The sequence below is a fragment of the Mastigoproctus giganteus genome, chromosome 1 (genome assembly GCF_048544385.1).
Source record: "Mastigoproctus giganteus isolate SK-2022 chromosome 1, ASM4854438v1, whole genome shotgun sequence".
Lineage (NCBI taxonomy): Eukaryota > Metazoa > Arthropoda > Arachnida > Uropygi > Thelyphonidae > Mastigoproctus > Mastigoproctus giganteus.
The window spans coordinates 36,295,903-36,314,366 of NC_143575.1; the positions used below are offsets into that span (position 1 = coordinate 36,295,903).

The 18,464-nt window shown below is 35.3% G+C and overlaps 1 protein-coding gene across 1 annotated transcript in view; it reads left to right on the top strand.

Moving 5' to 3' along the window:
- The window catches only part of LOC150090705 (protein disulfide-isomerase A4-like), a 133,802-nt gene that overhangs the window by 53,148 nt on the left and 62,190 nt on the right, over nucleotides 1-18,464 (top strand). Inside the window, exons 4-5 of the mRNA XM_090369889.1 lie at nucleotides 6,928-7,066; nucleotides 15,175-15,380. Coding sequence (XP_090226015.1) covers nucleotides 6,928-7,066; nucleotides 15,175-15,380 — 345 coding nt within the window. The remainder of the gene's footprint in view (nucleotides 1-6,927; nucleotides 7,067-15,174; nucleotides 15,381-18,464) is intronic.

An 18,464-nucleotide genomic window follows, 5' to 3' on the forward strand; every position in this document is an offset into this window, starting at 1 on the left:
GGAAACAAGGTGCTGCTAAAAATTTGATACTAACTATTTACACTCTCTACACCACAAAAAAATCATATTTAGTGATACATTACAGCACCTCTACCAGAGTCTTGATCAGGGTGTAAAAGTGTACTGTTTTTACTGGGATGGGTGTGTGGGGGGGAGGGGGTGTCAGCAGTTCTTATTTCCAGGCTAACTAGCCTGGAAATGAGACATATAACACATTATAAACATAATGTGGTATTTGTTCTTAACCCATTGTCTCATACCTACTGACTTTTCCAGTTTTACTATATTTCATGTCCCTCCCTCCTTCCTAAATCCAAAATCGATTTTAGTTATAGTAGCAATACATCATACAAAGTATTTATTTTCTTTTATTGACGTTTGCATCAAGTAACCTATAAGAATGAATAGAAGTTTCTCAAGAAGAGAAACTTACATTCGTTCTTATAGGTTACTTATAGGTCATTATCTTTACATTATTCTGTTATCTGGAAATCAACAAGGTCATTCAAAGCAGCAATATCTAATGATGTGGCTAAGTGGTTGGAAATGTGTTACCCCTTTGCATCCATTCCTCTATGTGTATTATGTGTGCAGGAAAGTTAATATATTACTATAGTGGTGTCCTATAGTAATAACTTATAGCCATTGGGTTGGGTCTGTCCCTGGGAGATTTTTTATATGTCATCCCAAAAATATCCAAATGTTTTGTCAATGACTTCTGCCTACACAGCAGCTAATTTTATTGGATGGCTGTAAATGGCTGTAAAATTAGTAGTTGTAAACTGATTGAATAATGTGGGCATATATTTTGAAACTATTATTGCACTTCAACTAACTTTTTCAGTTTTTCTGTCTATTGTATATCTTTTAAAGTTTTGTGGAAAGTGTACTTTTCTTCTTAATTTTGATCAAATATCCATTATGTTTTAGGCATGTTTACATATGCATAATCTCTTCACCACATCTGTGATCTCTTCATATCTATTGTCTGCATGTCACAACCTTGGATCCCAGTGGACAGGTTTTCATTAAATTTTATATCTGGGCCTTTAGAAAGATTTGTTGAGTCTCCAAATTTCATGTCTCTCCCTTTGGGTTGGATGAAAATATCCATGAAAATATAGCAGTTTTGTCATTGTTTGGAGAGGCTGTCTCTCACAGCCTGGAGGAATTTTCAATGGCTTCCTCAATCTCTCAGGTGGAGGGAGTTAGAATATTCCTCATGTTATTCTTCAGGCTGCACAGTGCTCATATTAGCCCATGAATATGCACTTGTATGTTGTAATATATTCAGTGCAGTATGCCCTTAGATGTAATGCACCTAATGATAATAACAACAGCAGCAGTAATCCCAAATTTCATATAAATCAGAACAATGGAAATTTAGCATTTCCTTTCAATTTTATATATAAGTGAAAGTATGTTTCAGATGTATGGGCATAGCTTGATAAGGAAAAGTTTTATGAACACTAAGTTTTCAGCATATGTTCTGGGAAGGTTTTACACTCAGTTTCAGTTATGGTTCTCCTGAACAGAAATATATACACGGTGCCAGACTTCAGAAGTTGATTCCATGAGTGATTTTAAGCAAAACAGTTCAACTCATAAGGGTCCAACTTCAAACTGGTATGGATGTTTGACATTTCTGGGGGGGGGGGGAATTTAACTTACCCATAGCACTTTCCTAGGCCTTCCAAAGGAATTTGTTGCTGCTTATTGTATTTAATTTTACTTATAGTAGAAAGTGACTGCAATTTACTTAGTAAAATGTCTTTCCAAGATTTTATTTTACAAGTGTTTAAAACAGAGGGCGCTGAATCTCTTTAAAAGTTACAGCTATCAGTTACAGGCTCTGCAAAAACGATAAGTGTTTACCTGTTATTTACATGATTGTTATTTTATATTGTACTTAATACGTAGTCATATAGTTATAGTTACGCTGGTTATTTTTTATTTTTAATTTAGATAAAGAGTTTTTGTGGATTTTACTTACGATAGGTAAAACCGTTATTTCGTTCCATTTCTGTAGCCATTGTTTTTGGATATAGTGGTAGGGAATTCAAATTTTTTAATTGAGGTAGCTAGGTAGCTCTAACGCATAATTATATAGTAATACGCTTCACTGTTTCTATTTAATAGTTTCTATTCAAATACTATTGATATTTAATTTATTGATTTTATTAATTTAAACTACCATGCCCCAAACTAGAGCAGCAAAGCAACGGGCACAAAGTGGCAGGAGTGCTGTGACTCGGGGGAGAACTGAGGGGGGCAATTCTCCAACGCATCACAGCCTAAAGAAATGTGCAACTTGTGAAATGTTTGCCGAACTCTCTGGAACGGAACATGATATTGCCATGGGGGATGTCTTTGTGTGTGCGCGATGCAAGGAGTGTATCGAAATCAGGCAACAACTCAGCGTTCTTATGGGCCTATATGAGAGCTTGAAGGACAGGGTGGATGCCCTCGAAGGAACTAAATTGAGGGGCCCATCAGGCTCTCAGCTGCCCACATCAACGCCAGAGCTTGCACTTGGTCATCACGCAACACAGCGGCAACCCCTAAGGCAGAATGCGCTGGTCCCACAGGAACTAGTTGTTGTTGGTGACTCTATTGTCAGGGAAACGGGGAACATCCTTTGTAAAAAGGATAGGTGGAACAGGACCAGGGTATGTCTGCCAGGGGCAAAGGTTGATGACGTTGTAGAGCGGATATCATCTTTCAAGGGCACAAAAGGTGATATAGTTGTACACGTTGGCACTAATGATATTAAGAGTAGGAGACCGGCAGAATTACTCAACAAGTACAGGTCACTGTTGAAAAAAAGCCGTGAAATAGGGTTGAATTTGAAAGTGTCTGCAATTCTGCCCAGACACGATAGGAGGGAGTACATGATGAGAGCCTTGTCGATCAATTCGGCCCTGGAAGGATTGTGCAAGGCTCAAGGGGTAGAATTTTTTTCAGCCTGGACTGTACTTGTTAACAGGAGAGATTGCTTCTACAGGGATGGGATACACTTAAATAGAAAGGGTGCAAGAATATTTGCTGATGCTATAGAGGCAGTGTTAGGTGGGTCGGAAAACTGCTAGTTTGGGGGGATACAAAGACTAATAGTTTAACAGTAACCGCAGGCAGAGGTGAAGGTGATTCTTGCACAACTTCTATTAGAATAAGAAGCGACCTGGAGCGAGGGGTGTTGGGGGTTTCAGGGACGGATGGCAGTCATCATGGAATAGTTGGGTATATGGGATGTGTTAGGGTAACCAGGAATAGGCATAGGAGCATGTATGCTTGCATGTATACCAATGCTAGAAGTATAGTAAATAAATTTGATGAATTTGAAGTGTTGGTCAAGACATCAAAGGCGGATATTGTTGGGATAGCAGAGACGTGGTGTCACAAAGATATAAGGAATGCAGAACTGGAATTTGGGGAGTACAATGTGTACAGAAAGGATAGACAGGACAGAAAGGGAGGGGGTGTTATGCTGTTAATTAAGAAAAACATAAAATCAAAGGAAGTGCACCCAGTTAATATAGATGAACAGTGCTCTGTTGAGTCAGTTTGGTGCGAGATAAGCACTGCGAAAGGAAAAATAAGGGTAGGAGTGTGTTATAGGCCTAATGACTTGAATGAGTACAATGAACAATTGTACAGAGAAATAGAGTGGGCCAGTAAATCTGAATGTCTTATAATGGGGGATTTTAACTTCCCAGATATTGACTGGAACTTGTGGGTTGGTCACTCACACACCAGTCAGACTTTTGTGGATTTATTGGATGATTGTTTTCTGCAGCAGCATGTTCGAGAGGCAACCAGAGAAAGTAATACTCTTGATCTGGTTATCAGCAGTGATCATTCGTGTATTAAGAATTTGCAGATAAAGGAACCACTAGGTGGCAGTGATCACAGTGTGCTGAAGTGGGATTTACTCAAAGAGGTAACTACCGTCAGGGGTAAAGGAAAGGGTTTTTGCTTCCGTAAAGGGGAGTACAGTGGTCTCAGACAGTTTTTAAATTCTGTACAGTGGGATCAACTGACGATGTTACCAACAGTAAATTCTAAGTGGGAAGCATTCAAGGAATTAATCGTGGAAGCTACTAGACTTTATATACCGATTAAGAAATATCGTTCAAGGTTTAGGCCTAAATGGTTATCAAATGAACTAATGAGACTCGTGACAGAGAAGAAAAATGCATGGGATGCATATAAATTATCAGGTGACGCAGAAGCCTGTGGCAGATATAAGCTAGTCTGTAATCAGGTCACAAAGGAGGTTCGGCAGGCGAAGGCAGATTACGAGAAATCTTTGGCAAAGGATGCTAAGAAAAACAGCAAGGATTTCTTTACTTATATAAACTCTAAAAGGAAGGGGATGAATATGATTGGTCCACTTGACATCGATGGTTCGACTGTTGATGATCCTGCTCAGATAGCAAACAAACTGAATGAGTATTTTGCATCTACATTCACACGTGAGGAATTATTACAGTTTGAAAATGGAAGAAGGTTATCAAATTGTAGCAAGATACTTAATGATTTTGTAATAACTGAGAGCAAAGTGGAGGAGAAATTGTTGAAGTTAAACATAAGAAAGGCACCTGGGGTGGATGGGATCTATCCAGTTATTTTAAAGGAGGCGGCAAAGCAACTAAGCAAACCCTTAGCCATAATTATGAGAGCATCCTTGGACTCAGGGGAGGTTCCCACGGACTGGAGATGTGCAAATGTGTCCCCCAATTCACAAAGGTGGATCGAAGGGTGACACGAGTAATTACAGACCAGTTAGTTTAACTTCTGTTCCGGGTAAAATAATGGAGTCACTGGTTAAAGATGCATTGCAGGATCATCTAGACAAGACTGCAGCAATAATTCAAACACAGCATGGGTTTGTTAAGGGAAAGTCTTGTCTGACAAATTTGATTGGTTATTATGATGTGGTCACAAAGGAACTGGATGCGAAAAATAATTTTGATATCATATACTTGGATTTCAGGAAAGCTTTTGACACTGTTGCGCATGGAAGACTACTGTACAAATTGGAGCAGAATGGTATTAAGGGTAAGTTGCTACAATGGATAAAAGGATGGTTAAGTGGGAGAAGACATAGGGTGGTAATCAATGGGTGCTGCTCTTCGTGGACTAATGTTATTAGTGGAGTCCCACAGGGTTCGGTGTTGGGTCCACTGTTGTTTTGTGTATTTATCAATGATATTGATGAAGGTATATCAGGCTTAATGTCGAAGTTTGCAGATGACACAAAGGTTGGCAGGGTTGTTAATGACAGTAATGGCAGTGTGCTACTGCAACAGGATCTAGATAATTTGGGCAGATGGGCTAAGAAGTGGCAACTGAAGTTCAACCTTGACAAATGCAAAGTACTGCATATGGGTAGAAGTAACCCCAGAGAAACGTACCAACTGTGTGGTACTACACTTAAGGTGGTAGAAAATGAAAAAGACCTGGGAGTAATTGTGCAGTCAGATATGAAGTTTTCTGAGCAATGCAGACAGGCTGCTAGGGCAGGTCATGGGGTTTTGTCAATGATATATAGGAATTTTGCTAGCAGGGAAAAGGAGGTGATTGTCCCTCTGTATAAGGCAATGGTCAGGCCACGCCTTGAGTACTGCGTACAGGTCTGGAGGCCTCATTTTAGGAAGGATGTAGATTTGCTTGAGCGTGTACAGAGAAGAGCAACACGATTGGTGAGGGGAATGAAGGGATTCTCTTACCAAGAGAGGCTTAAGTTCTGCAAATTGCAGTGGCTGGAGACTAGGCACCTGCGCGGTGATCTGATTGAGGTCTATAAGGCCTTGAATGGGTTGAGCACGCTGAATTCTGATGGGATCCTTCCACTTGTTCAGATTACGAACCTACGGGGACATAAGTTCAAATTAAGAAAGGACAGATGTAGAATAGATGTGCGGAAATTTGCCTTTAGCCAGCGGGTGGTTAATTGCTGGAACAAACTTCCATCTGTCGTTGTGGAAGTTGATAGGTTAAATAAATTTAAGGAGGAACTGGACAGGCATTTGGAGGGAATGGTGTGATGATTTTTTTTTTTTTTTTTTTTTTTTGGCTGATGCTGCATAAGCTCCTACACTTGCTTTCTTGCATCATGTGCCACTACTACTACTACTACTACTACTACAGTGTTTCTTGGAAGGGTGTGTGTGTGTGTGTGTGTTAAAAAGCATGTGCTTGTAACTGTTGGCAATTTTTGCTGATCTCTTCCATTTTACTGAGTGAAGTAGACTCAGGGACTCTATATAAGACTTTGTGTATACCAATCTAATGATAAATGTTGTTTTTTTTAATTGTGTATAACCTAGATAAGCATATACCCAAACCTTTTCAGTTTGTTAATTCCCATAAGTGTTACCTGGATGCTGAAGTATACAGCATAGGCATATATGCTTACAGGCAGCATTTTCATTAGAAATAATTACAAGAATGCTTGTAATTTATTATGCTTGTAATTTTGAAATCGGACTACTAAGATACATCTTTATCAAGAGCTACTGTTGTGCAGTTCAGACTGAAATGTCATATTTTTCAATTTGGTACTTTTCTGTGGTCTTGATGATTTAAGTATGTCTTTTATTCACAGAAAATGTAGCAATGTTAAATTTGTGCTTATGTTTACAGGAGCCTCAAAACACTTCTGTATTCCTTAGAAGTGTTTTGAGACCCTTGTAAACAAAGGGAAAAATCCTTAATGATTGTCATTTAAATATTAAATTTATTTTAATTTATTATTTTTTTATTTTTTGCAGTTGTATTGAGTGATAAAAGTAAAAAAAAAAAAAAAATATATATATATATATATATATATTGATTGGGAATTAGTTCAGAATCAGATTTGTTGTGTGGGAGGTGGCACTGCATTTGGAAATGCAGAAATTTTAGCAATAGTTTCATTTTCAGGAATTGTGGAGTATATGCGTGAACAAGCTGATCCCAATTGGAAGCTGCCTCCAGAATCAGTGATAGTTCTCACAAAGGAAAATTTTACAGATGTTGTAAATAATGCAGATTTAATTTTAGTAGAATTTTATGCACCGTGGTAAGTAATGTTTTTGATAGTAATTAGCATATAGTGTTAAGGTATTGTTATGTTCAGTCATGGTATATTTTATTTATTTTTTTATTATTATTTTTTTAAATGGTGATCCCAAACATAAAATATTGCAAAACCTATACCATGCTAATGCCATGAATGGCTTGATTGGGAAGGCAGAAGAAACCTGTTAAAATTGGTTGAAAACAGGGAAACAGACCTTTTTGAGAGATGTTTTATAAAATTTGAATATAAAAAAAAATTTTTATAATAGTGGCATTAAAAAAAAATGAATTTTTTTTTTTTTTAATAATGTGCAATGGAAATTCACTTTGTGCACTACTTTGGATCTATAAGCAGCATTTACCATGATATGATTGCCATAGAACTTATTCAGATTTGTTAAAAATTATGTTCAAAGAATAACTGTGCAAGAATTGCTGAGATAGAAAGTACACGACTTCAAGAAATTAAAATTAGTTCAATAGGTAATTAAGGGAAGTTGGGTAATCATTGTTTTGCCTCTTTGGGTCATATAACATTGTCAGTTTACACGTCTTTGACATGTATAAATAGGGTATGTGTAAACATGTGTAAAAACATTTTCCCCCTATGTAAAGATGCTTTGCATAAATATCATATTCGTAACAGCAATAGTTATTTATTTTTCAAACTTTTATGACCGAACATGTCACCATTTCAATGCTTGGAATAAATAATGTGGCTGTAAATAAATATTTCCACAAGCATTATTCAAAGTAATGGTAGTTTTGTTATAAATAAGTACTACAATGGCAGGTCAATAAGTAATGTACTATAACCTGTAATATCTTTATTATTTGAGATATTATAACCACACTTCACATACATAAAATACAATCTTTCAACTTTTAAAAATATCACTCAGTGTAAGAACTGCCACACTTGCTGTATTTTCTCCAATTGTTCTTTCCAAGTAGTGAATTCACATTGGTAAAAATCAGGAGGCTGACATTTGTACCAGTGTTTAATGTCAGAAATGAGTTCCATATCATTCTCAAACGCCAAAAAAAAAAAAAAAAAAAAAAAAAAAATCAAATCTGATGGGCTGATTCAGTTCAGGTCTTTTGGTTTCCAGAGCTTGATTAAGTTTTTTCAGTAACAAGCCTTTCTTTGTTGATGGTTGTCCCACTTTCCAAGAAATCGATAAAAATTATGCCATTTTTATCCCAGAAGAAGGTGACCATAAGTTTTATTGGTGATTTGGAAAGTTTTGGGGTTTTTTGTTTACATGTCAGGTATGTCCATTTCATGGATTGTTTCATGGTTTGTGGATCATAATGAAAGTTCCATGTTTTTTCACATGTAATGACCCCTTTAAAGCACTTAGGACTGCCAGCACCAAACCTCTCCAGAAGATCTTCACTGTATGGCACCTCCGTGGGCAGGAGCAGCAGTGCGTAGCACACGCTTCTTGATTAGACCAGGGTTCGAACCCGTGCCCACCAAATACGGAGGATGCGGAAAGGTCAGAGAATGACCACCGCATATCCCCGGAGCAATATGGCCTTAGTTGCTAATGCTCCTAAAAACCAGATAACAAACAAACAAACAACAGATCTTCACTGATCTCTTGCAGTCATTATCTCTCATGTATGCAGCTTAGGCACCCACTGATAGGGATTTTTTCTGTGCGTCAGTCTGTTGATGATGGTCCTAACATTTTTGCAGTGTCCATCACTTATCGGTTATGCACCTGCCATTTGGAATGAGCTGGTCAATGAGTTCTTTATTTTCACTGTTTGTGACGGACATTGGTCTTCCTGCTTTTGGTTTGTCCTTGATGTCGAGATCACCTTCCTGAAACCTTTGGAGCCACCTTTGGGCATACTTTAATCAATTGTCTGGTCTCCATAGACTGCCAGGAGTTTTCTATGGATAGATGTGGCCAACTGATCATCTAATTTGAACAGAAACTCCATCACACAGTATTGCTGGAAACAGCTGTCACTTTGTCCATCCACATCTTCAGATCTTAAAGCACTAGAAAAATGATATTAGATGTGTTAATGGGTAATTGGTAGTACAACGAGTGTGCATCATAAATTCCTGCCTCTTTGTGTGCATGTGTGAGTAATTGTGCATTATTTATTTAATCCACCCTTGTATACTAGATAATTTTTTTAACTAATTTTTCACCATAATCTGTGTTTATTTCAGTACAATAATTCTAACAATTGTATGAATACAAGCATTGTTACCCACAAGAAAGAAGGGGAGAACCCTTTACTCTGCATGTTTAACCAGGTGTGCAACACTTTAATCACTTGATTATTGTTATGAAATTCATACTGTTTCAAATGCTGTAAGTGTCCAAAAATCTGATAGTTAGCTGAAGGCTATAAGGGTGTTTTAAGATCATATCTTAAAACACCTTTATAGCCTTGAGCTCTAAGATTACATCTTAAAACACCTTTATAGTCTTGAGCTTTAAGATCACATCTTAAAACACCATTATATTGTAAGATTTGAAAATCTTACAAAAATAAATTTTTTTATAAAGACTTTGGAAGTTAGTTTTCCTTTGGATTCTTGCCGTTAGTAGGATAATATGGTAATGTCCGCAGTTTCAATAACAAGAATTATTCAGTAAGAATTGTAAAATTAGTGGGTAGTAGTAATGAAAAACAGAGCCATTAGCATAACTTCGGTTGTAAGCAGGGAATAGACGGTGAATACTACGGCAAAAGCAGCAAGTGGTTTTGCGAAACAAACAAGTTAATATTTATGCAAGGTCAATATAGTAGGGGCAATTTACTTCAGTTGCTAGACCGGAAGTCCGTTCTTAAACGCACGCACAAGTTTCCAAAAATAGATGCTGTGGTCACTAATGTCACTTTTTGTGATTTTAAAATGCTATGGAGACAAGTTGTTATATGTGAAGGGTAAAGTGTTGTTTTTGGACAACCGACTACTTCAAAGAACACACCAGATGGCCGCAGATCCAATAGGTTGAAAATAGGGGTGTATTGATCACGTGCTACTGGGCCGGCGGAATAAGGGGTTTTCCAACAAATGGAATGAAATAGAATCCGAAAGTAAATGTAAGATTGGTAGACGTCACTGGGAAATGGGCGTGGCGAAATCGGCAGTACGAGAAAGGAAAAAGGCAGTGAAAGAGTCGCAAAGGACACTAAGTTGAGGTTTTGGCGGTGTGAATGAAAATGGTTTAGGAAGGAGATAGTTTAGATTTTGGTCGGTGCGAGGGAATGGGTTAGTAGTCGAGAAAGTCAAGAGTTCTTTTTTTGAGTGGAACATAGTCAATGTTGGCCCTTTGGATCATCTAGGAGTTGGGAAGAAATATGTGAAAGACTAACAAGTCTCTCACAAAGAAAAAGGTGAAATCAAATCTGCCAAAAAAAAGGCCAAGATTCCTGAAATCTTGGAAAGCAAAGTGCTGGAATCGGATAGAATCGGAACCCCGACCGGCATGATAGTAGCCATTCCGAAACAGGAGAGGTGCATCAAGCGGGCTGAATAAAATGGAGCCGAAACCTACCTGGCAGCAGCACTACCAGTGCCTAATTCTTCAAGAATAGTAAGACGCCGCCCCAGATAGTGAAGATAAGCTGTACCTGATAGGAAGAATGAAAGATGACGCCCCGCCGAGTTCTACAAGTAAGTCGCTAGTTTGTAGTACATAGTACCTTTACACACAAAGAACTGTAGAAACCCAGTAATTTGCTCAGCAGGACTTTAGAAATAACTAATTGTAAAGATAGTTTAGGGAAGAATCAGGAAGGAAGAACATTAAAAAGGGAGAAATTTATTAGATATAAGATATTTAGAATGTTGGATATATGATATGTAGAAGGGAATGGAATGAAATTGATGTTTCTTATTAATGGTATTTAAATGAAGCAGTACTAAATATATGTAGGAAGGAATGGATGGATTTGATATTTCTTATGAAGCAATATTAAGTATATGTAGAAAGGAATGGAATGGAATTGATGTTTCTTATTAATGGTATTTAAACGAAGCAGTACTAAATATATGTAGAAAGCAATGGATGGATTTGATATTTCTTATGGTATTTAAATGAAGCAGTATTAAGTATATGTAGGAGGGAATGGAATGGAATTGATATTTCTTGTTTAATTGATGCAGTATATGTAGGGAGGAATGGAATGGAATTGATATTTCTTGTTTAATTGATGCAGTATTAAGTATATGTAGGGAGGAAGGAAATGGGATTGATAATTCTTGTTAATAGTATTTAAATGAAGCAGTAGAAAGTATATGTAGAAAGGAAGGGAATGGAATTGATAATTCTTGTTAATAGTATTTAATTGATGCAGTATTAAGTATATGTAGGGAGGAATGGAATGGAATTGATATTTCTTGTTTAACTGATGCAGTATTATACATGTAGGATGGGATAGAATGGAATTAATATTTCTTGTTAATAGTATTTAATTGGTGCAGTACTAAATATGTAGGAAGGAATAGAATGGAATTGATGGTTCTTATTAATGGTAATTAAATGAAGCAGTATTAAGTATACGTAGAAAGGAATGGATGGAATTGATATTTCTTGTTAATGGTATTTAACTGATGCAGTATTAAACATATGTAGAAGGGGATAGAATGGAAATGATATTGTTTTACTAATGGTATTTAGAGGATGCAGGATAAAATATATTAACAAAGGAAGGGATTGATATTAGCTTGTTGATGATTTTTTACTGAAGTATGAATATGATGTATATATACACATGTAGGTGAGACCAAATCATGTTGTCATATGTATGAATTCAATTATTATTTGGTTTTAATTATGCCCATGTAAATATGTCTAATAAACTGATTTTTTTTATATACAACATTTGTGTGTTTTTTGTTGTTCTGAGTACAAACCTATCCAAAGGGAACTAAACACATTAAGGAGCTTTCCCCTTGAACTTAGAATTTTCTGTGAAGCAATAGTCAGATGCGCAAGTGGGGAGTTATTATGAAGGGGATATATATTGTAAAGGGGAGTTGTTTAAAATAATAGGGAACAAAAACAAAAGGATATATTGTTTAAATAAAAGATATATAAATATAAAACAGTTCATCCCCCCCCCCCCACAATATCTTTGCTGCAACAAAACTCCTTTACTCATCATACCCGTATCTTTGTTTTGATACTGGGGATTAAGTTTGTTTGAGATTACAATAAAAGTTGCTCTTTATTCTGTAATTTTTCTCTAAAACATCAATAATTATATAATCAGATTGATTTAAAAAAAAAAAAAAAAAAACCCCAAGTAAAACTACTTTCAGAGGGTTGAATTTTCACTTGGATAACAGTGATTGTCTCTTTCCATTTCATTAATTGTTTTTGAATCATAATGGTGAATCCAAGATTCTTTTCAATAACAGTATAAAGTAAAATTTAACCACCTTCTGTTTGAGAGTTCCAGAACTTTTTTGCAAGAATTCAGACATGTTTTTTCCATTTTGGATAATGAAAAACTTTTGATCCCATTGAAAAAACTTTCCTGAAAGATATCTTGTCTAATATTGACATACAACTTAAGTTATTTTTGTTTCTTTTTCCAAAATAACTTTCTTTATGCTGGGCCCTCATGGTTAGCAACAGCAGTATAATCACTCCCCTTCCACACTATGTGGAAAAGGTCTGGGGTTGAATCTTATCCAGATGGGGAAAACTTTTATGAACTTTCTTGATACTATATATGCCGAGCTAGTCAGCCTTGGATGCAAGTTGCATGGCTTCTCCTGGAAATTCTAGTTTTTGTTCCTTCAAAATGGGTAAACCAACCATGGAACACATGCACTTTACAGATATAATATACTGTCTCCCTACGGTCTTAGTTCCCTTAGCACAAAATCTGAAACAGCCAACCAACTTTTATGCTGGTAGTATTGTTGGCCACAATGGGAATACCAGATATGTCGGGACTTTGCAAATCCTCTACAATTTGTTCATTCAATTTTATAAACATTTGTACTCACTCATCACCTTTTCTTCCATCAATATGTGTTTCACTATTTCATTTCACTGTATGCTTTGGGTGACTTCCTCTTTGCCACCCCCTCCCCCTCCAACTGAGGAGTGATAATGAAGTGATGCTGTTTTATTCTTTATTTTTCTATAGATTTCTGAAGGTTTGAATTGATTTTTGAACTGAGTGTTGCTCAATCTTGGGACAGTCTTATAAAGGAGATGTTATCTCTAAAAATAAACTACTTTCTCTGTTCCTGAATGATATAAAATCACAACATATTGTCAATAATTAAACATCTGATAACAATATGCAACATATTGTTACCAGATGTTTAATTATTAAAATGAAATAAAAGATACTTTTAATGTTCAAGAATTTTACTAAATAACATGCCATTTAGTTTTTGAATTATTTTTTTAATAAATGTTTTTTCTTGTTGCTGCCAACAAGCATTGTAGAAATAAAATATCTGGATAACGTTAGTAACACCAGTTTTTTTTATTTATTATTTTTAAAATTATTTTATTTATAGGGCTTCTACTTTATTTTGATTATAAGCATGATTTTTCAAAAGTTGTAAATTCAGATCTGTTTTGCACCCTGATATTTATAAGCTTATAATTCAGCTGCAGTCTAAATTGTTCATTGAAATTCTTTTTTACGATAAAAGACTGAAAAAATAAATCATTCTTCTAGTAACAGTTGATGTATGTTTTAAAACAAGTTAAGGTACACAGTATGTTATATTTCAGGTGCATTTTTTTTTTTTTTCCTTTTTTCTGTATGAAAAAAGAAAAAAAATTCATGTAAAAATTGAACTAATTTCTATTTATCTGATTTTAATGAAATTTGGAATGGCCCAACAAATATTGTTAAAAGGCCCAAATATAAAATTTTGTGAAAATCTGTTCACTGGGAGCGGGGATGGACTTTGAAGGCAATAGGCACATTATGCATGCACACATACATAGATGTGAATGCTGCTAAAAAGGGTTAAATTTTCATAACAGTTTATAACATTACTGCAAGTGACTATCCTTGTTGTCACCCTCTCCCCTGTTGGACAGTGATATGTTCACTCTGAAATGTATTCCTAATGGCATTAAATTTAAAAAAAATACAAAAAAAAAACTTCTTCATTTGTGTGGCTAACAAAGGTTAAAATAAATTTAACATCATAGCACAAATTTCAAGATGGTAGACAAGTTAGAGGGTTGGCCATATTAATATGATTTTGCTGGTTCTATAAAACTGAAATTATAATAGACAGACGACTTCACAGGTTTTATTGTACCAATAGGGATGTTTTTAATTTTATTTGCAGTCTTGAAACAGGATGGTTGCCACTCATGCAAGTCCCATTGGAACTTGTGTATTTACAATCTGATGGATGCCAAATTTGTGGGAGGTGGGATACTAAAGTATCAAAATATAAGTTAAGTGCAATGTGATCAAAGTAATGGTGTGTCATATATGAAAATTACTGCTAGCTGCGGCAAGTTATACTTGAGAGGTGCTAATTCTCAGCCATAGCTTGTTGCAGCTAACAGCAATTTTTGTATTTGTATAAAAGTGTTTAATCCGATACTATAGTATCCTAACAGACTACTTTATTTCGATTAGTCATCTTGTTTCAAGAAGGCAGGCACTGAAATTATAAGCAACATCACTTAAAACTTCTATACTTAACAGTTCAATTTTGTTTCGATCTGCTATATTGAAACAAGATTGTTATTATCTTTGTTAGTTACAAGAGTATTATAATATTACAAAAACCACAAAGTAGGTAGATTATTATTTTTATTTTAATGTATACTGCATAAGTTCCATAGTTTGGCCTATAACCAAGGTATAAGCAGTAATTAATAATAGCTGTTGATTAGTAATCTTTACTTCTCTGAGTGCCATACTCAAAAAGCAGATGTATGTTATCAGGAAAAATTTGGATTGTATCATTGAATCTCCGAAGTTAGACTAAGTAGATATTCCACAAGTTATGCCCTTTTAAAGAACTTGAGTTGCAGATAACTTAAGGTGTTTTTTAATAAGTTATAGAAAATGTTTTTCCCTTTGCATAGCTAGTCAAAAATTAATATGATAAAACTCCTTTTATTTAAGGTGTGGACATTGCAAGAGGTTAGCCCCAGAATATGAGCGAGCAGCAAAAGTTTTAAAGAAGTCTTCACCTTCTATTCCTCTTGCAAAAATTGATGGTACTGCAGAAAAAGACTTGGCTGATAAGTATGATGCACATGGGTGGCCCACGTTAATGATTTTTAGAAAGGGAATTAAATATAGCTATGAAGGACCAAGAGATGAAATGGGTAGGTTCCTTAGTTTTGTGTATTTTTTTTGTGCTTCACAAAGGTTTTCTAATTTGTAACCTTCTCTGTTACCTGGAATTCCTTGTGTAGCTCTTGTAAAATAAATGTGAAAGAAATGCTGTATTGTAATAAGTAAAATACAAAAAAAAAATTCAATTTCATAGTGTTTTCCAGAAAACTAGAATAATTCTGTTCCAAAAATAAATAATTGGTATTAAAATACAGGAATAAGCTTTATTTTAAGTTTTGCAGTGTCTTAAACTGTTTGTAATTCAGTGTTAATATAGTGAAAATAACAAAATTTACTTTAACTGTTCGGAATAAATACTGACAGTCATGAAGCATCAGTGTCTTTTCTGTGGTCAGTCTATGGCAGGATGTAAAAGACAAATTTTGAGATTAAAACTATGCATCTCTTATCCCAGACTGACATAATTCTTTCACAGTATGGAGAGGGAACTGACAAAAAACAATCTCCTGTCCAGATGAGGATGAAGACCCAGGCATTTCCCACACAGTGTGAAAGACCAGCAGTCATAGTCACTGTTGCTACCTATGCAAGCTTTATTATAACGAAAAGAAATAAATATGCTTAAATAGCAAAAACTTCCATTTTAGCAAAGTAAACACTAAAATGGAACTTATCCACAATTTGAGCACTGCAAAAAAGGAACAAACCAGGAGTTCTTTGGGCAGTCACAGATGTCTTGCTACTGGATTGACAATGTATGAGATGCAGTGCTGTGGAAAAAGTACAGATACCTCTTCTTTGGTTAATATGAATAACATAAGCTTTTCTTTTCATACCCACATATGGCTAAAATAAACATTTTTTTGAACCACTGTAAACACCTAGCTGTCATTGGCACTAAATGCAATCAAATGTACCAGTGTTCATGTTGAGTTTTCTGCTTCAGTAACACTGTCTGGGTAATTCTGTTTTATATACTGCATGCATTCTTAATGGAATACAGTCATACAGAAACAAATCTTATAACTACCAATGAAATGTAAAAATATAAAATAAAAATTTATTAAAAATAAAGTGAAAATAAATTACAAAATACAGAAAATTAAAAAGATTAGAATTGATAAAAGTACTAAAAGCGATCAAAAACAAACAAATACAATGGATTGTGGTTATTTGGACACAGTGGGACCAGTGCACTTTCACCCGATTAAGCGGCTGTCCCAATTATGCGAAGTTCCACATAAATAGTTAAAAATACAGTCATCCCCTGCTTTACAATTGGTTCCTTGTACGATCAAATCATGCTACGATGGACTCTCCATAATAAAATACTGTCTGCTATACGATATGTAGTGAGCTCCGGTCATTGTGATCACGTTTGTAAATTGAATTTTAATTTCACAGAGTACTCTGTGTCTAATTCTATTAAATGACGATAAGTAATCAATAACAAAGAACGCGGCATGCACAAATTACTACTAATACAATATGTGCAAGTGAGATAGGATTAACAAGTTTATGAGGCTTAAAAAATAGGAATGAAGAGAAGATTCTGAAAATTTGTTTTTTATATGATTGAAGATTTCAGGGAAGTGGAAACACATTTCACCATAATAACGTAAAAACCCACAGAATTCCGGCTATCAGTATTATCGCAAATGCAATAAGATCGAGTTTACTACCCATTTATAATAGATTGCACTAACAGAAAAGCCCAATAAACTGGAAACTTCACATTATTTTATGATTGTTACCTCCAGAAATCCAACTTGAGATTGTCTCCGACTGGACCATGTGGTCCGGTCGGAGACAATCTTGAGTAGGTTCTGTTCTTTTAAGATTTGTCCCAAATAAACGGCTGCCCTGATTAACCAGTGGTCCAAATAACTGGAATCCTGTATACAATAAGAAGCTTTAGGAGTGATGTGCTCCTTTATCAACTTTGTAGATGAGTAGTATGATGTCACATCAGTAGTATTAGCCATACATGTAGTATGACGTGAGATGTAGTCATGTCTTGTATACTACTTTTGTCTTGTTTCTTGTCTTCAAAGTTGATAAAGGAGCACATTGCACTTAAAATTTCTTATTGTATATTTTTTTATCTCTTGTAGTACTTTTATCACTTTCATTTAATTTTATTATCATTTTATCTTATTCTTTACGAAGTTTCCATTCATTTTACTTTATTTTCACTGTATTTTTAATAAAGATTTATTTGATATTTTTATGTTTTGTTGGTAGTACAAGATTTGTTTCAGTATGCTTATTAGTATTAGCAATGGCCACATGATGCAAGGAAGCCTATGGCTATGCTGCATCAGCCATAAAAAAAATAATAATAAAAAAAAATAAAAAAATAATAATAAGAAAATAAAAAAAAATAGTAAAAGAAAAGGAAATAGACAACTTATGCATTTCCCCAAACTGACAGCCTCTACTACCCATATAGATAACTTATTCCAGTAATTTATAACTTTCTGGTTAAAATAAAAACTTCCTGCAATCCAATCTAACCATCTCCCCCCATAACTTGAATTTATGGCCCATATTCTAGAATCACTTATAACCATGAAAATTTCACCCTTATTTATTTTAAATATGCCTCTCAGAGCCTTTAACACCTCAATCAAGTCTCCTGTAAGGTGCCTAGTTTCCAAGCTCTGCAACCCACATATTTGAAGCCTTTCTTCACATACTCCCTTTTGCTGATCTCGCCAGACGAATTACCCGTTTTTGGACCCTTTCAAGAAGCTCAATGTCTTTCTTTAGGTGTGGTCTCCATACTTGAACACAATATTCCAAGTGTGGTCTAACAATAGCCTTATATAATAGGATTATGACGTCCTTATCTCTGCTAGCAAATGTTTGATAAATCATCGATAGGACACCATGGGCCTTCCTTGCAACCAGTCTACAATGTTTGGAGAACTTAATGTCTGACTGTATCCTAACACCCAAACCCTTTCCTCCACTACTGGCTTTAGTTCAACTCCACCAAGTGTATAAGTTATTTTGGGATTACTGTTCCCCAGGTGTTAATACTGTACAATTTGCTGGATTAAAGCATAGCTGCCATTTTTCTGACCATCCCTGAAGTCTTCTAGGTCACT